This window comes from Amia ocellicauda, chromosome 21, assembly GCF_036373705.1.
Source record: "Amia ocellicauda isolate fAmiCal2 chromosome 21, fAmiCal2.hap1, whole genome shotgun sequence".
Taxonomy (NCBI): domain Eukaryota; kingdom Metazoa; phylum Chordata; class Actinopteri; order Amiiformes; family Amiidae; genus Amia; species Amia ocellicauda.
In genome coordinates this window covers 9,319,381-9,332,648 of record NC_089870.1, presented here as the reverse complement: position 1 = coordinate 9,332,648, position 13,268 = coordinate 9,319,381, and the positions used below count along the sequence as shown (strand labels likewise).

Here is a 13,268-nt window from a genome sequence, read left to right as displayed (position 1 = left end):
CTGTATCCAGTATAGTCAATTGAAATCAATGATGTGTGCAATGGATGTATTGGACATTAACCAAAACTGTAGTTTAGTATTGAGTATTCCATAGTATTTGTGTGAATGAGCCTTATTACAACTTTCACTTTTTAAGCCTGTAACCAGGGCTTTGGTCCTTAATAACCAAGGGGAATAATGGATTTTGCTGAAGCGGTTTCTTTGGGTGTGATTTCTTAACTGTTTGTGTGCCTTGTTTTATTCAATGTATATTCAAATTTGGAACACAATGAGGTTATTGCAACATATATATACATATATATATATATATATATATATATATATATATATGGATTAAAAGCCTTAACTCTACAGTTCAAATCAATTTCATTTATAGGTTTCGCCACTGTAAGGATAGCCCCATTGGAAAGCTTATGAACCACTTAATGTATATCTCAACAAGTATACTGTTTGGCTGTGTTTGTTGAGATCTCCTGTGCAACATTCCTACAGGAACAAGTCTGCGTGTGTTAACCTGAATTACCATTCCCTCCCCTGTACCTGGCTCTGGCTGTGATTTATATTGGAAGGGCAGCTGTAGACTATAATTGAACAGCCTAATGCCTCTGAATAAAGTTGGGATGATATTCAAGCATGCCTTATACTGCTGAGTTGCCACTTTGCCGAAAAGGTCATTCCATGCATTTAACGGGAACTGTTTTTTCCACTATCTTTAGAGTCTATATCTTATTTTTCAAGTCACTTTATAAAGACACAGACCTGTCAAGATCGGTTTGTTTTCATCGCCTCTCTATGGGTGCTAAACATTTTTTTTTTTCCTTCTTTCTTTTTGTCCCCTTGGTTTGTGTTAATCAGCAGCCAAGCCTGTTATAAACAGCATGCTACGGGAGCCATCTTTAATTCCCGACAGACATCTGGCTAATCAAGTCTACCAGGTACTTATTACAGCTAACTGTGTTTAGACAAGCTATTGGATCCACAATGCAAGAGTTCTAAATGATTATATTGCTTTGTAGATTGAAATACATACAGATATATATACACACACATTTATTTAAAAGTTGCAGACCCTATGGTAAATAACTTGCTGTTACAGTAGATAAAAGTAAAAGTATTACTTTTATTATATGTTAATAAAATTAAGGGCTCAATGGTCATGCAAGAAGATACACATTATTTTCTGCTGTTTAATACGTATAGGCTTCTTAGTTTCCACATGCTATAATTTTTCTCACTCTCTTACAGTGCACAATAAATGACTGCTGTTATGGACCGTTGGTAGACTGCATCAAACAGTATCCTTTCCCATAAAATTTTAAGCCTGAAATTGACGACTAGCTATTCAATGGATGAGACGTGTCTAGCTTAACCTGACATAAAAGTTCTGCTTCAGAAAAAATGTGTTTCCTCTGCATAACATCAGCTGGGTTGAAGGTATAGATGTGGGCCCTGATCTGTATATTATGCATTTCTTTGTTCATAGACTGAAGCAAGTAAATGTTCTATGTCATAGAGATGGGGAATACTTTTTATTTTTTATTTTAGGGTGCATAACTTCCATTTCCAGTGCAAGATACATTGTTTTCTATCTATATGGTACAGAAGAAAATTATATCCAATAAAATATATATATACCATTATTATATTATGGTATACTATAATATGGTATAATATAATAATATGGTATAATATTACCATTATTATAATATATATATATATACAGTGAGGGGAAAAAGTATTTGATCCCCCGCTGATTTTGTATGTTTTCCCACTGACAAAGAAATGATCAGTCTATAATTTTAATGGTAGGTGTATTTTAACAGTGAGAGACAGAATAACAACAAAAAATTCCAGAAAAACGCATTTCAAAAAAGTTATAAATTGATTTGCATGTTAATGAGGGAAATAAGTATTTGACCCCTTCGACTTAGTACTTGGTGGCAAATCACAGAGGTCAGACGTTTCTTGTCGTTGGCCACCAGGTTTGCACACATCTCAGGAGGGATTTTGTCCCACTCCTCTTTGCAGATCCTCTCCAAGTCATTAAGGTTTCGAGGCTGACGTTTGGCAACTCGAACCTTCAGCTCCCTCCACAGATTTTCTATGGGATTAAGGTCTGGAGACTGGCTAGGCCACTCCAGGACCTTAATGTGCTTCTTCTTGAGCCACTCCTTTGTTGCCTTGGCTGTGTGTTTTGGGTCATTGTCATGCTGGAATACCCATCCATGACCCATTTTCAATGCCCTGGCTGAGGGAAGGAGGTGTTCTTGGGGTCATTCCTCCTCCTCCAAACACGGCGAGTTGAGTTGATGCCAAAGAGCTCGATTTTGGTCTCATCTGACCACAACACTTTCACCCAGTTCTCCTCTGAATCATTCAGATGTTAATTGGCAAACTTCAGACGGGCCTGTACATGTGCTTTCTTGAGCAGGGGGACCTTGCGGGCGCTGCAGGATTTCAGTCCTTCACGGCGTAGTGTGTTACCAATTGTTTTCTTGGTGACTATGATCCCAGCTGCCTTGAGATCATTAACAAGATCCTCCCGTGTAGTTCTGGGCTGATTCCTCACCGTTCTCATGATCATTGAAACTCCACGAGGTGAGATCTTGCATGGAGCCCCAGACCGAGGGAGACTGACAGTTATTTTGTGTTTCTTCCATTTGCGAATAATCGCACCAACTGTTGTCACCTTCTCACCAAGCTGCTTGGCGATGGTCTTGTAGCCCATTCCAGCCTTGTGTAGGTCTACAATCTTGTCCCTGACAGCTTGGACAGCTCTCTGGTCTTGACCATGGTGGAGAGTTTGGAATCTGATTGATTGATTGCTTCTGTGGACAGGTGTCTTGTATACAGGTAACGAGCTGAGATTAGGAGAAGTCCCTTTAAGAGAGTGCTCCTAATCTCAGCTCGTTACCTGTATAAAAGACACCTGGGAGCCAGAAATCTTGCTGATTGATAGGGGATCAAATACTTATTTCCCTCATTAACATGCAAATCAATTTATAACTTTTCTGAAATGCGTTTTTCTGGATTCTTTTGTTGTTATTCTGTCTCTCACTGTTAAAATACACCTACCATTAAAACTATAGACTGATCATTTATTTGTCAGTGGGCAGACTTACAAAATCAGCAGGGGATCAAATACTTTTTTCCCTCACTGTATATATATATATATATATATATATATATATATAATATAGATAGATATAGATATTATATTATATTATTATACCATACCAAACAGGTGCTAATGATCATCAATGCAATATGTAGGTTGAAACACAATCATTAGCTGAAACAGAAACGGCTGTGTATGAGGAATAAAACTGGATGAGGAACAGCCAAACTCGGCTAACAAGGTGAGGTTGCTGAAGACAGTTTACTGTCAAAAGTCATACACCATGGCAAGACTGAGCACAGCAACAAGACACAAGGTAGTTATACTGCATCAGCAAGGTCTCTCCCAGACAGACGGGGGTTTCCAGATGTGCTGTCCAAGCTCTTTTGAAGAAGCACAATGAAACGGGCAACGTTGAGGACCGTAGACGCAGTGGTTGGCCAAGGAAACTTACTGCAGCAGATGAAAGACACATCATGCTTACTTCCCTTCGCAATCGGAAGATGTCCAACAATGCAATCAGCTCAGAATTGGCAGAAAACAGTGGGATCCTGGTACACCCATCTACTGTCTGAAGAAGTCTGGTCAGAAGTGGCCTTCATGGAAGACTTGCGGCCACAAAGCCATACATCCGACGTGGAAACAAGGCCAAGCAACTCAACTATGCATGAAAACACAGAACTGGGGTGCAGAAAAATGGCAGCAGGAGCTCTGGACTGATGAGTCACAATTTGAAATATTTGTCTGTTGCAGAAGGCAGTTTGTTGGCCTAAGGGCTGGACAGTGGTACACGAATGAGTGTCTGCAGGCAACAGTGAAGCATGGTGGAGGTTCCTTGCAAGTTTGGGGCTGCATTTCTGCAAAAGGAGTTGGGGATTTGGTCAGAATTAATGGTCTCCTCAATGCTAAGAAGTACAGGCAGATACTTATCCATCATGCAATACCATCAGGGAGGCATCTGACTGGCCCCAAACATACAGTGAAAGTCATTAAGAACTATCTTCAGTGTAAAGAATAACAAGGAGTCCTGGAAGTGATGGTTTGGCCCCCACAGAGCCCTGATCTCAACATCATTGAGTCTGTCTGGGATTACATGAAGAGAGAGAAGCAACTGAGGCTGCCTAAATCCACAGAAGAACTGTGGTTAGTTCTCCAAGATGTTTGGGCCAACCTACCTGCCGAGTTCCTTCAAAAACTGTGTGCAAGTGTACCTAGAAGAACTGATGCTGTAGGTATCTGAAGGCAAAGGATGGTCACACCAAATATGGATTTGATGTAGATTTTTCTTTTGTTCACTCACTTTGCATTTAGTTAACTGATAAATATAATCTATCAACATGTCTATTTTTGAAAGCATTCTTACTTTATAGCATTTTTTCACACCTGCCTAAAACTTTTGCACAGTACTGTATATAGTTGAATTTGCAATTCTGCACAATTCCAGTTACACAAACACTTGCTGAAGACAAGTACAACTGTGACAGTGTATATATATAATTTCTTACTCTGTAAGTAATACATTGATTGCCAAGCCACAAACCAGATTTTGCCTTTGATTACTCATCCACAAATGGGGTATAGTTTGTTATACAGACTTGCCTATTAAGCAACCAGGTATTCAAGTAAGGAAAACAGGTTTGGAGCAATGACATGCCACTAATAAGACAAACTAATGTTTGAATGAGTTCAGTATTGATAAAGTAGCATTTGTAGAAAGCATTCAGGACCTTGGACAGTTCTGATCAGAATGGTACTGCACTTGTGTAAGCCCCAGCTTAGTTTGTTTTATTCAGCTGCCAGAACCTTTGGAAGAAACAGTCAAGGCTTGTTAGTGCCAACTCATCAGACGCTCAAAGTGATCGGGCAGAGAACTCAAGCAACAGAGCAAACAACAAAAATTGCTAGGGGGGTACCACAATTACCTGCTTAGACCTGTCCCACCCTGTTCTTTGAGTGCATGTATGCCTCCCAATCTGCCTCCCCCATTCCTCTGCTGTGTAAACTCTGATTTAGTTAATTTTCTTCTCAAGCCTGGTACAGTACTCTATTATTCTGTATTGTCATATATTTAAGCACTTGTTATAGAAATAATACAAGTTATAAATGGTTACATATCTGCATTAGTTTATACATATATTCATACCAGCAAATATTAAAAATAATAGTATAATTTAAATATGCATACATACAGTGCTTTGCAAAAGTATTCAGACCCTTTCTATGGTTCTGTTGTTGATGATGCATACACATTTATTTAAACAAAAGATTTGTTTCAAAATGCTCTGACTGAAGATTTGTAAGGGTAAGATGAGTTACAATAAATGTCAGAAAGAACTAAAAACAAATTAAATATGTTGATTGCATAAGTATTCAGCCCATCAGTTCAACATTTGGTGGAAGCACCTTTGTAAGCAATTACCCCTTTTAATTACCCTATTCAAGCTTTCTCAAGTTGCTTGGGGGTCACTTATGGACAGAAGTTTTCAAGTCTTTCCACAGATTCTCAATCAAGACTTTGACTGAGCTTTCACTTTCTTATTCTTAAGCCACTCCAGTATAGCTCCAATATAGCTTTGGATCATTGTCCTGCTGAAAGGTGAATTTCCACCCCAGTTTTAAGTTTCCCTCCAGTATTTGCCTGTATTTTGCATTATATCTATCCTAACATACTAACATTCTAACTAAGCTTTCCCGTCCCTGCTGAGGAGAAGCATCCCCAATGCATGATGTTGTGATGCTGCCACCACCATAATTGACTATAGGAATGCTGTGCTGAGTTGGGTCTGCGCCAAATTTAGATCAACAAGATCTGATTTGGTCTCGTCTGATCACCACATAATTTGCCACATTTTTGCAGGATCACTCAGATTACTTATTTTAAATAATGGTTTCCATCTTGCTACCCTGCCATACAGGCTAGTTTTGTGAAGTGTTCTGAATATTGTGGACTGACTTCACTGTGAGGCCAAAGTTGTCATTGGCCTCACAGTGGTATCCCTCACCAGTCTCCTCCTTGCCATGTTACTCAGTTTTGAGGGACGGCCTGATCTATTCAGTTTCTGGGTGGTACAATGCACCTTCCATTTATTGATGATTGAGTGGACTGTGCTCACTGGGATATTCAGAGACTGTATTTTTTTTATACCCTTCTCCTGATCTGTGCTATTCAGTGACTTGATCTCTGACTTGCTTTGAATGCTCCTTGGTCTTCATGGTTGAGTCTTTGCCTGAAATATATTACCTGACCGAGGAACCTTACAGAGACCGGTGTTTTTTATTCTGAAGTCATGAAAACCACTAGTATTGCACACAGACAGTTGCCATTTAACTAATTGTGTGGCTCACTAAAGTCATTTTGTTCATTATTATTATTATTATTATTATTTTACTTATGCAATCATTAGTTTTCTTTTATTATTTCATATTAATTATTAATTACTTTGTTTTTGCTTTGAATGAGTGGCGTAGGTTGTGTATGTAACAAATTACACATGGTATAATTCCTTCTTCAAAGTGTCTTGACTGCAAGCTTTAAAGCAACAAAATGTGAAAACTGAGAGGGTCTGTATACATTTGCAAGACACTGTATGAACTACCCACCATAAATGGTGAATGCCCACCAATGCATATTTTCATTATTTAAAATGTCATGCATTTTGCACAAGGCAAATTAATTTGCTTTTTGTTTTCCTTGCAAAAAGTAATGAAATATAATATATAGGATCTCTATTTTGCCTAAAAAACTTTTGTCCCTAAAACACCCTTTAGCCTCTGTATAAGAGGTTACTACCCTACTTAGACAAGAGAAGCAGAATACCTCTGAGATTTCCTGTTAACCTTGAACTCTCTAATTGTATCTAAAGGCAAATATAAGATGAAAGGCAGCATCTAGCTTTATTGCAGCCCAATGTATTGTTCACATACAAATTGTGAATATTATATGCACAAATGTAATTTGTGCCAAATATCTGAGACATGATAGTTAACATGTATAAATAATAATTTGTATAAAATCATGCTGACTTAGAACTTTTCTCATTCCTTGTGTTGCCACAGCAACCTTGCTCAGCTGCCTGGTTTCCATAGCAACCACTTTCACAGGTAAAATGCCCCTTTCCAGAATAACTGCACTATGATTTGGAAAATAAAAGATAAACTTTTGAAATGTGTGTGACTTATATAGTGACGTATACAGTGTTTTGTCTATCTACGTGGAAATTATTATTAATTTCAATTGTTACACATTTGTTAAAAAAAGACTGGATACTATCCTGGAAGTGACTCTTTTATTGCCTACTAATTCCTTATTATTGTACATTGAGCTTTCAGTTAGAGACATCTTACTTCATCATGAATAAAGTTAGGTTGGGTCTGCTCAATCCAGTATAAATTATACCACACTAGGACCACCCCCCCTGCCCTGATATGCATTAGTGTACTGTTCTGTAGGTTGTGAATGGCAGTCAGTGGGTGTTGAGGTTAGAATGGTGCCATTCACACTGCTGGGTCAGAGCTCACATTTGATGGCTATTGTCTCTGATTAGTTTTCTTGTTGAATGGCTTTTGTAGCAGCTTCACACACATTGGGGCCACATGGAACCAGTGTGCCTTTTCCTCTTTTGCCTTTATGCCTGAGCATTAGTCAATGAGAAGTCCTTTACTCTTCTCTACTATAGGCAGTCTACAAATAAGCAAGATATGCATGCCATTGTTAGACCACACTGTTCAGAAATCATGCCTTTTTCAGTACTGGAATGTAGTTCAGCTGGTCTAGCTAACATAAGAACCATATACTATGTTTATATCCATGTGTTTATATTATTATTATCATAATTATTATTATTAAAGAATTAGGAACATGGTACCATCGCTGAGAGGAACATTTTCTGAAAGAATCTTCTGATGAAATCTGATGGGAGCACCGTTTCAAATGCAGCAAAAAGAAGTTGGTTTCCACTCCAGTTCACCCTGGGGGTGTTTTGTAGTATTGAGGTCAAGACTCTGAGCAGGCCATGAATTGTTTTCAACGCTCTTCCCCTTGAACCAGCTCCTATCTTTCTGACAGGGTGTGTTACGGTGTTGGTGAATGTGCTGGCAGTACACTTGTCCAAAATGTCACAATACATACAGGCAGTCATAGTGACCTTCACAAAACCAACGGCCCTAGTTCAAACCAGGAGATGCATGTCAGAGGGCTGCCTCCAAGCTGAACAGCAGGAGCAGCACACCGCAGAACAAAGCCCTCTCTGGCCTGCCACCTCTCCCATGAGAAGCCAACACAGTGTAGAGGGATTCATCACTCCGACACAATGCGATCCCTTTCTTCATTAGCTTGTGGGACCCAGTATTTACAGTGGACACAACTCTTTGGTCACTAATCTCATGAGTGATGGCTTTAAACGGGAATTATGGTTTGTCTTCACCACACATTTCATTATTCACCATGGGCTGGGTTCAGCTCTGGCGTGTACCACGGTTTACTTACATATAATATTCCTCCACAGTGAGAACTGTAAGCTTATATGGCAACCAAATGCCACCTCACAAAAATGCTCCTATCCATGTGCCATACTGGCAGGAACTGGCTGTAACTGCTTTTATATACCTGTTTACAACCACCACACGTTGTCTACAGAGTACTTGGGAGTACATAGATGGATGTTTTGTTAATATTGTGATTTTTTATCATAATTTGTATGATATGGTGAATATGTCAGTATACATATAAAACCTAACTGTTCATAAAGGGAGACATGAAGTGTATCGAAGGTCTACATTCTCAAGTGTTGGTACCACAGATTGCCGGTATGTACTAAATACCTGACTATTCTTACATTTATTGAAAAGACTGTACTCCAAAACGATTACATATGGATTTCAGAGCTAACTACCTGGCTTTATATGAAGGCAATAAAGTATGAGGTGTTTTACTTAAAACACATTGAGGTGTTTACAGGAAAACTCCATACAAGCATGCTTTGATGACATCATAACATCAGTAACCGTATGCCCCTATTTTCCACATCATGTTTGCTTACTAAATTGCTTGATTGGTATTAAATTATTTTTCTCACAACAAGCATCTTATTAATTATTTATAGTACAAACGAGAACTAATTTAAATACTTGCACCATATACACAGTAGACCTCTTACCACATTGCTCCACACTAAGTTATAAAGTTCCTCTGAACGTCAAAAGAAATCCTAAAACTGTTCAAATCCTAATCAAGAGGTTGCCTCTGATTATATAATTGCTTCAATATTGCATAGCTGGCCTATTCATACAAAATACAACATAATAGCTTTAGAGGTAATGTTGCGATAAAATTACAGAGAGAAAATACAAACATGCAACAACAGTGCTGCATTTCAGGTTATTACATTTTCAAATATATTTTTCAGATTTTGGCCTTTATGAGTGCATTTCAGTGAGATTGTCTATGTGACAACAGCAGAAAAACAACAGCAAATGTAACTTCAAATACTAATGCTGACTATATAGGAAGTGGCCTAGTGATGTTAATTAGTAAATAACTAGCTTACTAATATATATTTATTTTATTATTTTTAATTATTCGTATTATAAATGTATTATTTGATAGTCTTGTTGAAGCTATCTGATGTTTCTCCTATTGTCTCTGAATGCTTAGCAGGCTTGGTTACATTACTAAAATACCAGGGATGTCCTTAACAATCTGCCTCCAGTGCCATTGGGCAGGAACATGAAATCCTGCTTCGTGATAAACTCCGAGAGAGAAACCTGTCCTTTTTAGGTAAGAACTAACATTGGAACCTTTTGATCCTGCTTTAAAAAATTCAGCAGCTGTTTACTTAAGGAAAATGAGACCTGGTTTACAGGGTATTATAGAGTGCAAAAGGAGTCAAAGATGATTGATGTTGTGCATGTTACCTTTTATTGATTTACAAACGGGCAGGAACTCAGTTATCCAATACCCCTTTATGTTCAACATATGCACTATCTTGCGATTAATATTTTATAGAATAAGTAGTTCGAAAAATGTGCATTAATACTTACATCATATTGCTTTTTGATGTTCTCAGGTTTTCCTTTTAACCTCAGTCTTCAGAGATTTCAAGGGATGAATAATACCCCTGAAAAAAAAAAAAAAAAAAAAACGACATATATTACACAATTCCAGTCAGAATAGGCCAGATATTGTACTTTTCTAAGAGACAATGGGAAACGGGTTGAAGAATGGTAAAGAACATGTGTGAAACATTTATGACAGCTGTTAGTAGAAAGACAAAACAAGTCATTTCACTGAAATATTCCTGGTCTTTACAACTGACATTGTTAGGTTATTCAATTGTTTTTTTCTACTATATTAATACCTACCTTTTAAATGAATAAGTTAAAAAAATATATGAACATTTTAACAGTTTTTACTCATGTTAAAGAAAAAAAATGATCCGCTTGTATGCATATGTAGTTTTCTCATATTTATATATAACCCAAAATTCTCCTAACCATGGATTGTCCAGATAAAGATAATGTAAAATGAATAGAAATTCCTTCAATACCCATCTACTTGAGAAAGAGCGAAAGCATTCCTTGTGTCATTAAGAAGATATCATTTGTTTGGGCTCAAAGTGCTGACCTTTCATGAAGAACAACAGTGGAGTGTTCTAAAACTGTCAGAGTTTCAGCACATTGGCCGTGAAACCACTGTCCTCGGCTGATAAATGGATTGGAAATAAGCTACCCAACAGTGGGGATGGGCCATTAATTTTAATCAAAGGTGATGTAAAAAGGCGAATGGGCTGCATGACAATGTCAACAGCCCAGTAGGTGTTAAGAGAGACCACACAGCCTTCCATGTTACTTGCTTTAGCCATTAGTTGAGGATGGGTGAAGACAGAAAGGCATGCCTGGAATTGAATGACCAGGTCATCCCGGAATTTAATGGAGAAATCAGGTGTTCCAGAGATAATAGCTGAATGGCACAAGGAGTCAAGGACAATGGCTGATCAAAAGCTAGCAGGTTACTTTTATAGCTGTTACAGTGCCAACTTTTGTTTTTTTCTTGTTCTCTCGACTAACTGTGTAAACAATTTCCAGAAGTACATTTTTCAGTTGGGCACTTATAACATCATGACATGTGAAGCGTTTTTGTGAACTGTTAGGAAGTGATGGACAACATGTCTAATTAGACTGAAAGCTGAGGTAACTCACATGGACATTTTGGAATGTTTTTCTTAGCTCCATTACTTCATTACCCATATGTAATGAGAGAGTATATATACATTCAAATAAATGTAAAATGTTAATAATCTTAATATTCTCCCCAGATGAAAATCAGCTGCGTGTCAAGGGCTATGACAAGACACCTGACATCATTTTGGAAGTGCCCATTGGTACGTGACGGACTAAATTCTCAAAAGAGACTGGAGTAAACAAAGGCAGTTCCTTTCACTCTGAATAGTTATTGTGTGTATAAATATTGTTTCTCTCCTCCTATCACTTTCTAATTTGACAGCACTGCTTTTGATGAGTCTTTATTGTCCCATTAATGATGAACACTGATTAACATAATTTCAGTATGTGCAATTAAACATGTAAAGAAAATGCATACTTTAAAGAAACTACACTCCTAAGTTTCAACATGATTAAGATATTAAGAGCATTCCAAGGGAATCCTGACACGCTAGTGTTGTCAAGCTCAGTAAATTGATTGAAGGGTGTAGAAGGAAGGTGCTTTATAAAAAATACAAGTCTGGCGTTAAATTTACTTTAGACAGCTTATGAATAATGTAATTAAATAACAAGTGTTCAATCAGCAGCTTATTTCAAATACTTGAATTGCACTTGAGTGTGTTTCTTTGTTCTGAAGGATGACATGTACTTCAAATGCTCCACCAGTCAGACACAAACAGGGATCTCTGCTACCCTGGTGTTTCTATTGACTTTACTTTGTTTCTTTTACAAAACAGCTGTTGAAGGTCATATAGTTCACTGGATTGAGAGCAAAGCCTCCTTTGGTGATGACAATAGTCACCGATCCTATCTGAATGACCAGTTTTGGAGCTACTGGAATAGGTAGGCATTTCTGTCTTATTTTTGAAATTGTTTTAATTGTATGCCCCAAATAAGATTATGTACTATATATGTTAGTAAATATTTACTTATACATGCATATATACATATATACATATATATATACACATATATATATATATATATATATATATATATACACACATATATATATATATATATATATATATATATATATATATATACACACATATACATATATATATATATATATATATATATATATATATATATATATATATACATATACATATATATATATTGTGTGTGTATATATATATATATATATATATATATACACACACACTTCCTTTGATTCAGGATTCCTTAAAAATGAAAAAGGGTTTTTTGAATACTTGGCCTTGGCTCAGCTGAGAAAAATAAGAAAGCAAATGTAAAATTAGAAGCACTAAATCCAGAACGGCAAACCCGATTGTTTTTTGTGGGCTGATATTGTTTTGGAAAGGAAATCGGTGATTAATTTAACACATCTGTTATCGTGAAGGTTTTTTTGATGCCCTCAGGATAAGAGTAACCTCTAGGTTCTCACTGGAGGAAACATTTAGAGTGATGGTTTGACCTCCTTCAGGAGGCATTGGGAATCACATGATCACTTTAATCCCTGGCACAGCAGAGGAAAGCCCACACTTATCTTTTATTTGTCTGTGGAAATATTTGCTGGAGAAAAAGTTTCACACCATCCTAACGACTAAAGTCACCTCAGAGAGGATGTTTCGGAGTGTCTGAGGAGAAACCCGTTTACACTTTGAAAATAATATAATAGCCTTGAATGCCACAGAAAGCTTTAATTCAAATTCCAATCCTTAACGATTTGCAAGTTGCCTTATAGTTCTAGAGAAATCCTCTTTTTTTTTTCCATTGTCTGCTGATATATCATGACTAAGTAGGAAATTGTCTGCAGTCTAGTTGAGTATGGATACTATGATGAGTTTAGAAAGTGGTACCGCTGAGATTTAGTAAGCAGGCATGGACCACAGGAACTGTATGTGTCAGGCAGCTTGGAAAAAACTGCTCATGCATAGCCAGTGTCTACGGGCCTCATTGGCGGCCC

At 37.3% G+C, this 13,268-nt stretch overlaps 1 protein-coding gene across 4 annotated transcripts in view; it reads left to right on the top strand.

The window, feature by feature from the left end:
• Positions 1 to 13,268, top strand: part of cdin1 (CDAN1 interacting nuclease 1) — a 73,783-nt gene that overhangs the window by 27,021 nt on the left and 33,494 nt on the right. For 3 of the 4 annotated variants that reach the window (XM_066694359.1, XM_066694360.1, XM_066694357.1), the window contains exons 7-11: positions 856 to 935; positions 1,246 to 1,295; positions 9,826 to 9,893; positions 11,431 to 11,496; positions 12,073 to 12,178. In XM_066694359.1, the coding sequence (XP_066550456.1) occupies positions 856 to 935; positions 1,246 to 1,295; positions 9,826 to 9,893; positions 11,431 to 11,496; positions 12,073 to 12,178 (370 nt within the window). The remainder of the gene's footprint in view (positions 1 to 855; positions 936 to 1,245; positions 1,296 to 9,825; positions 9,894 to 11,430; positions 11,497 to 12,072; positions 12,179 to 13,268) is intronic. The other variant, XM_066694358.1, reaches the window with a different exon arrangement.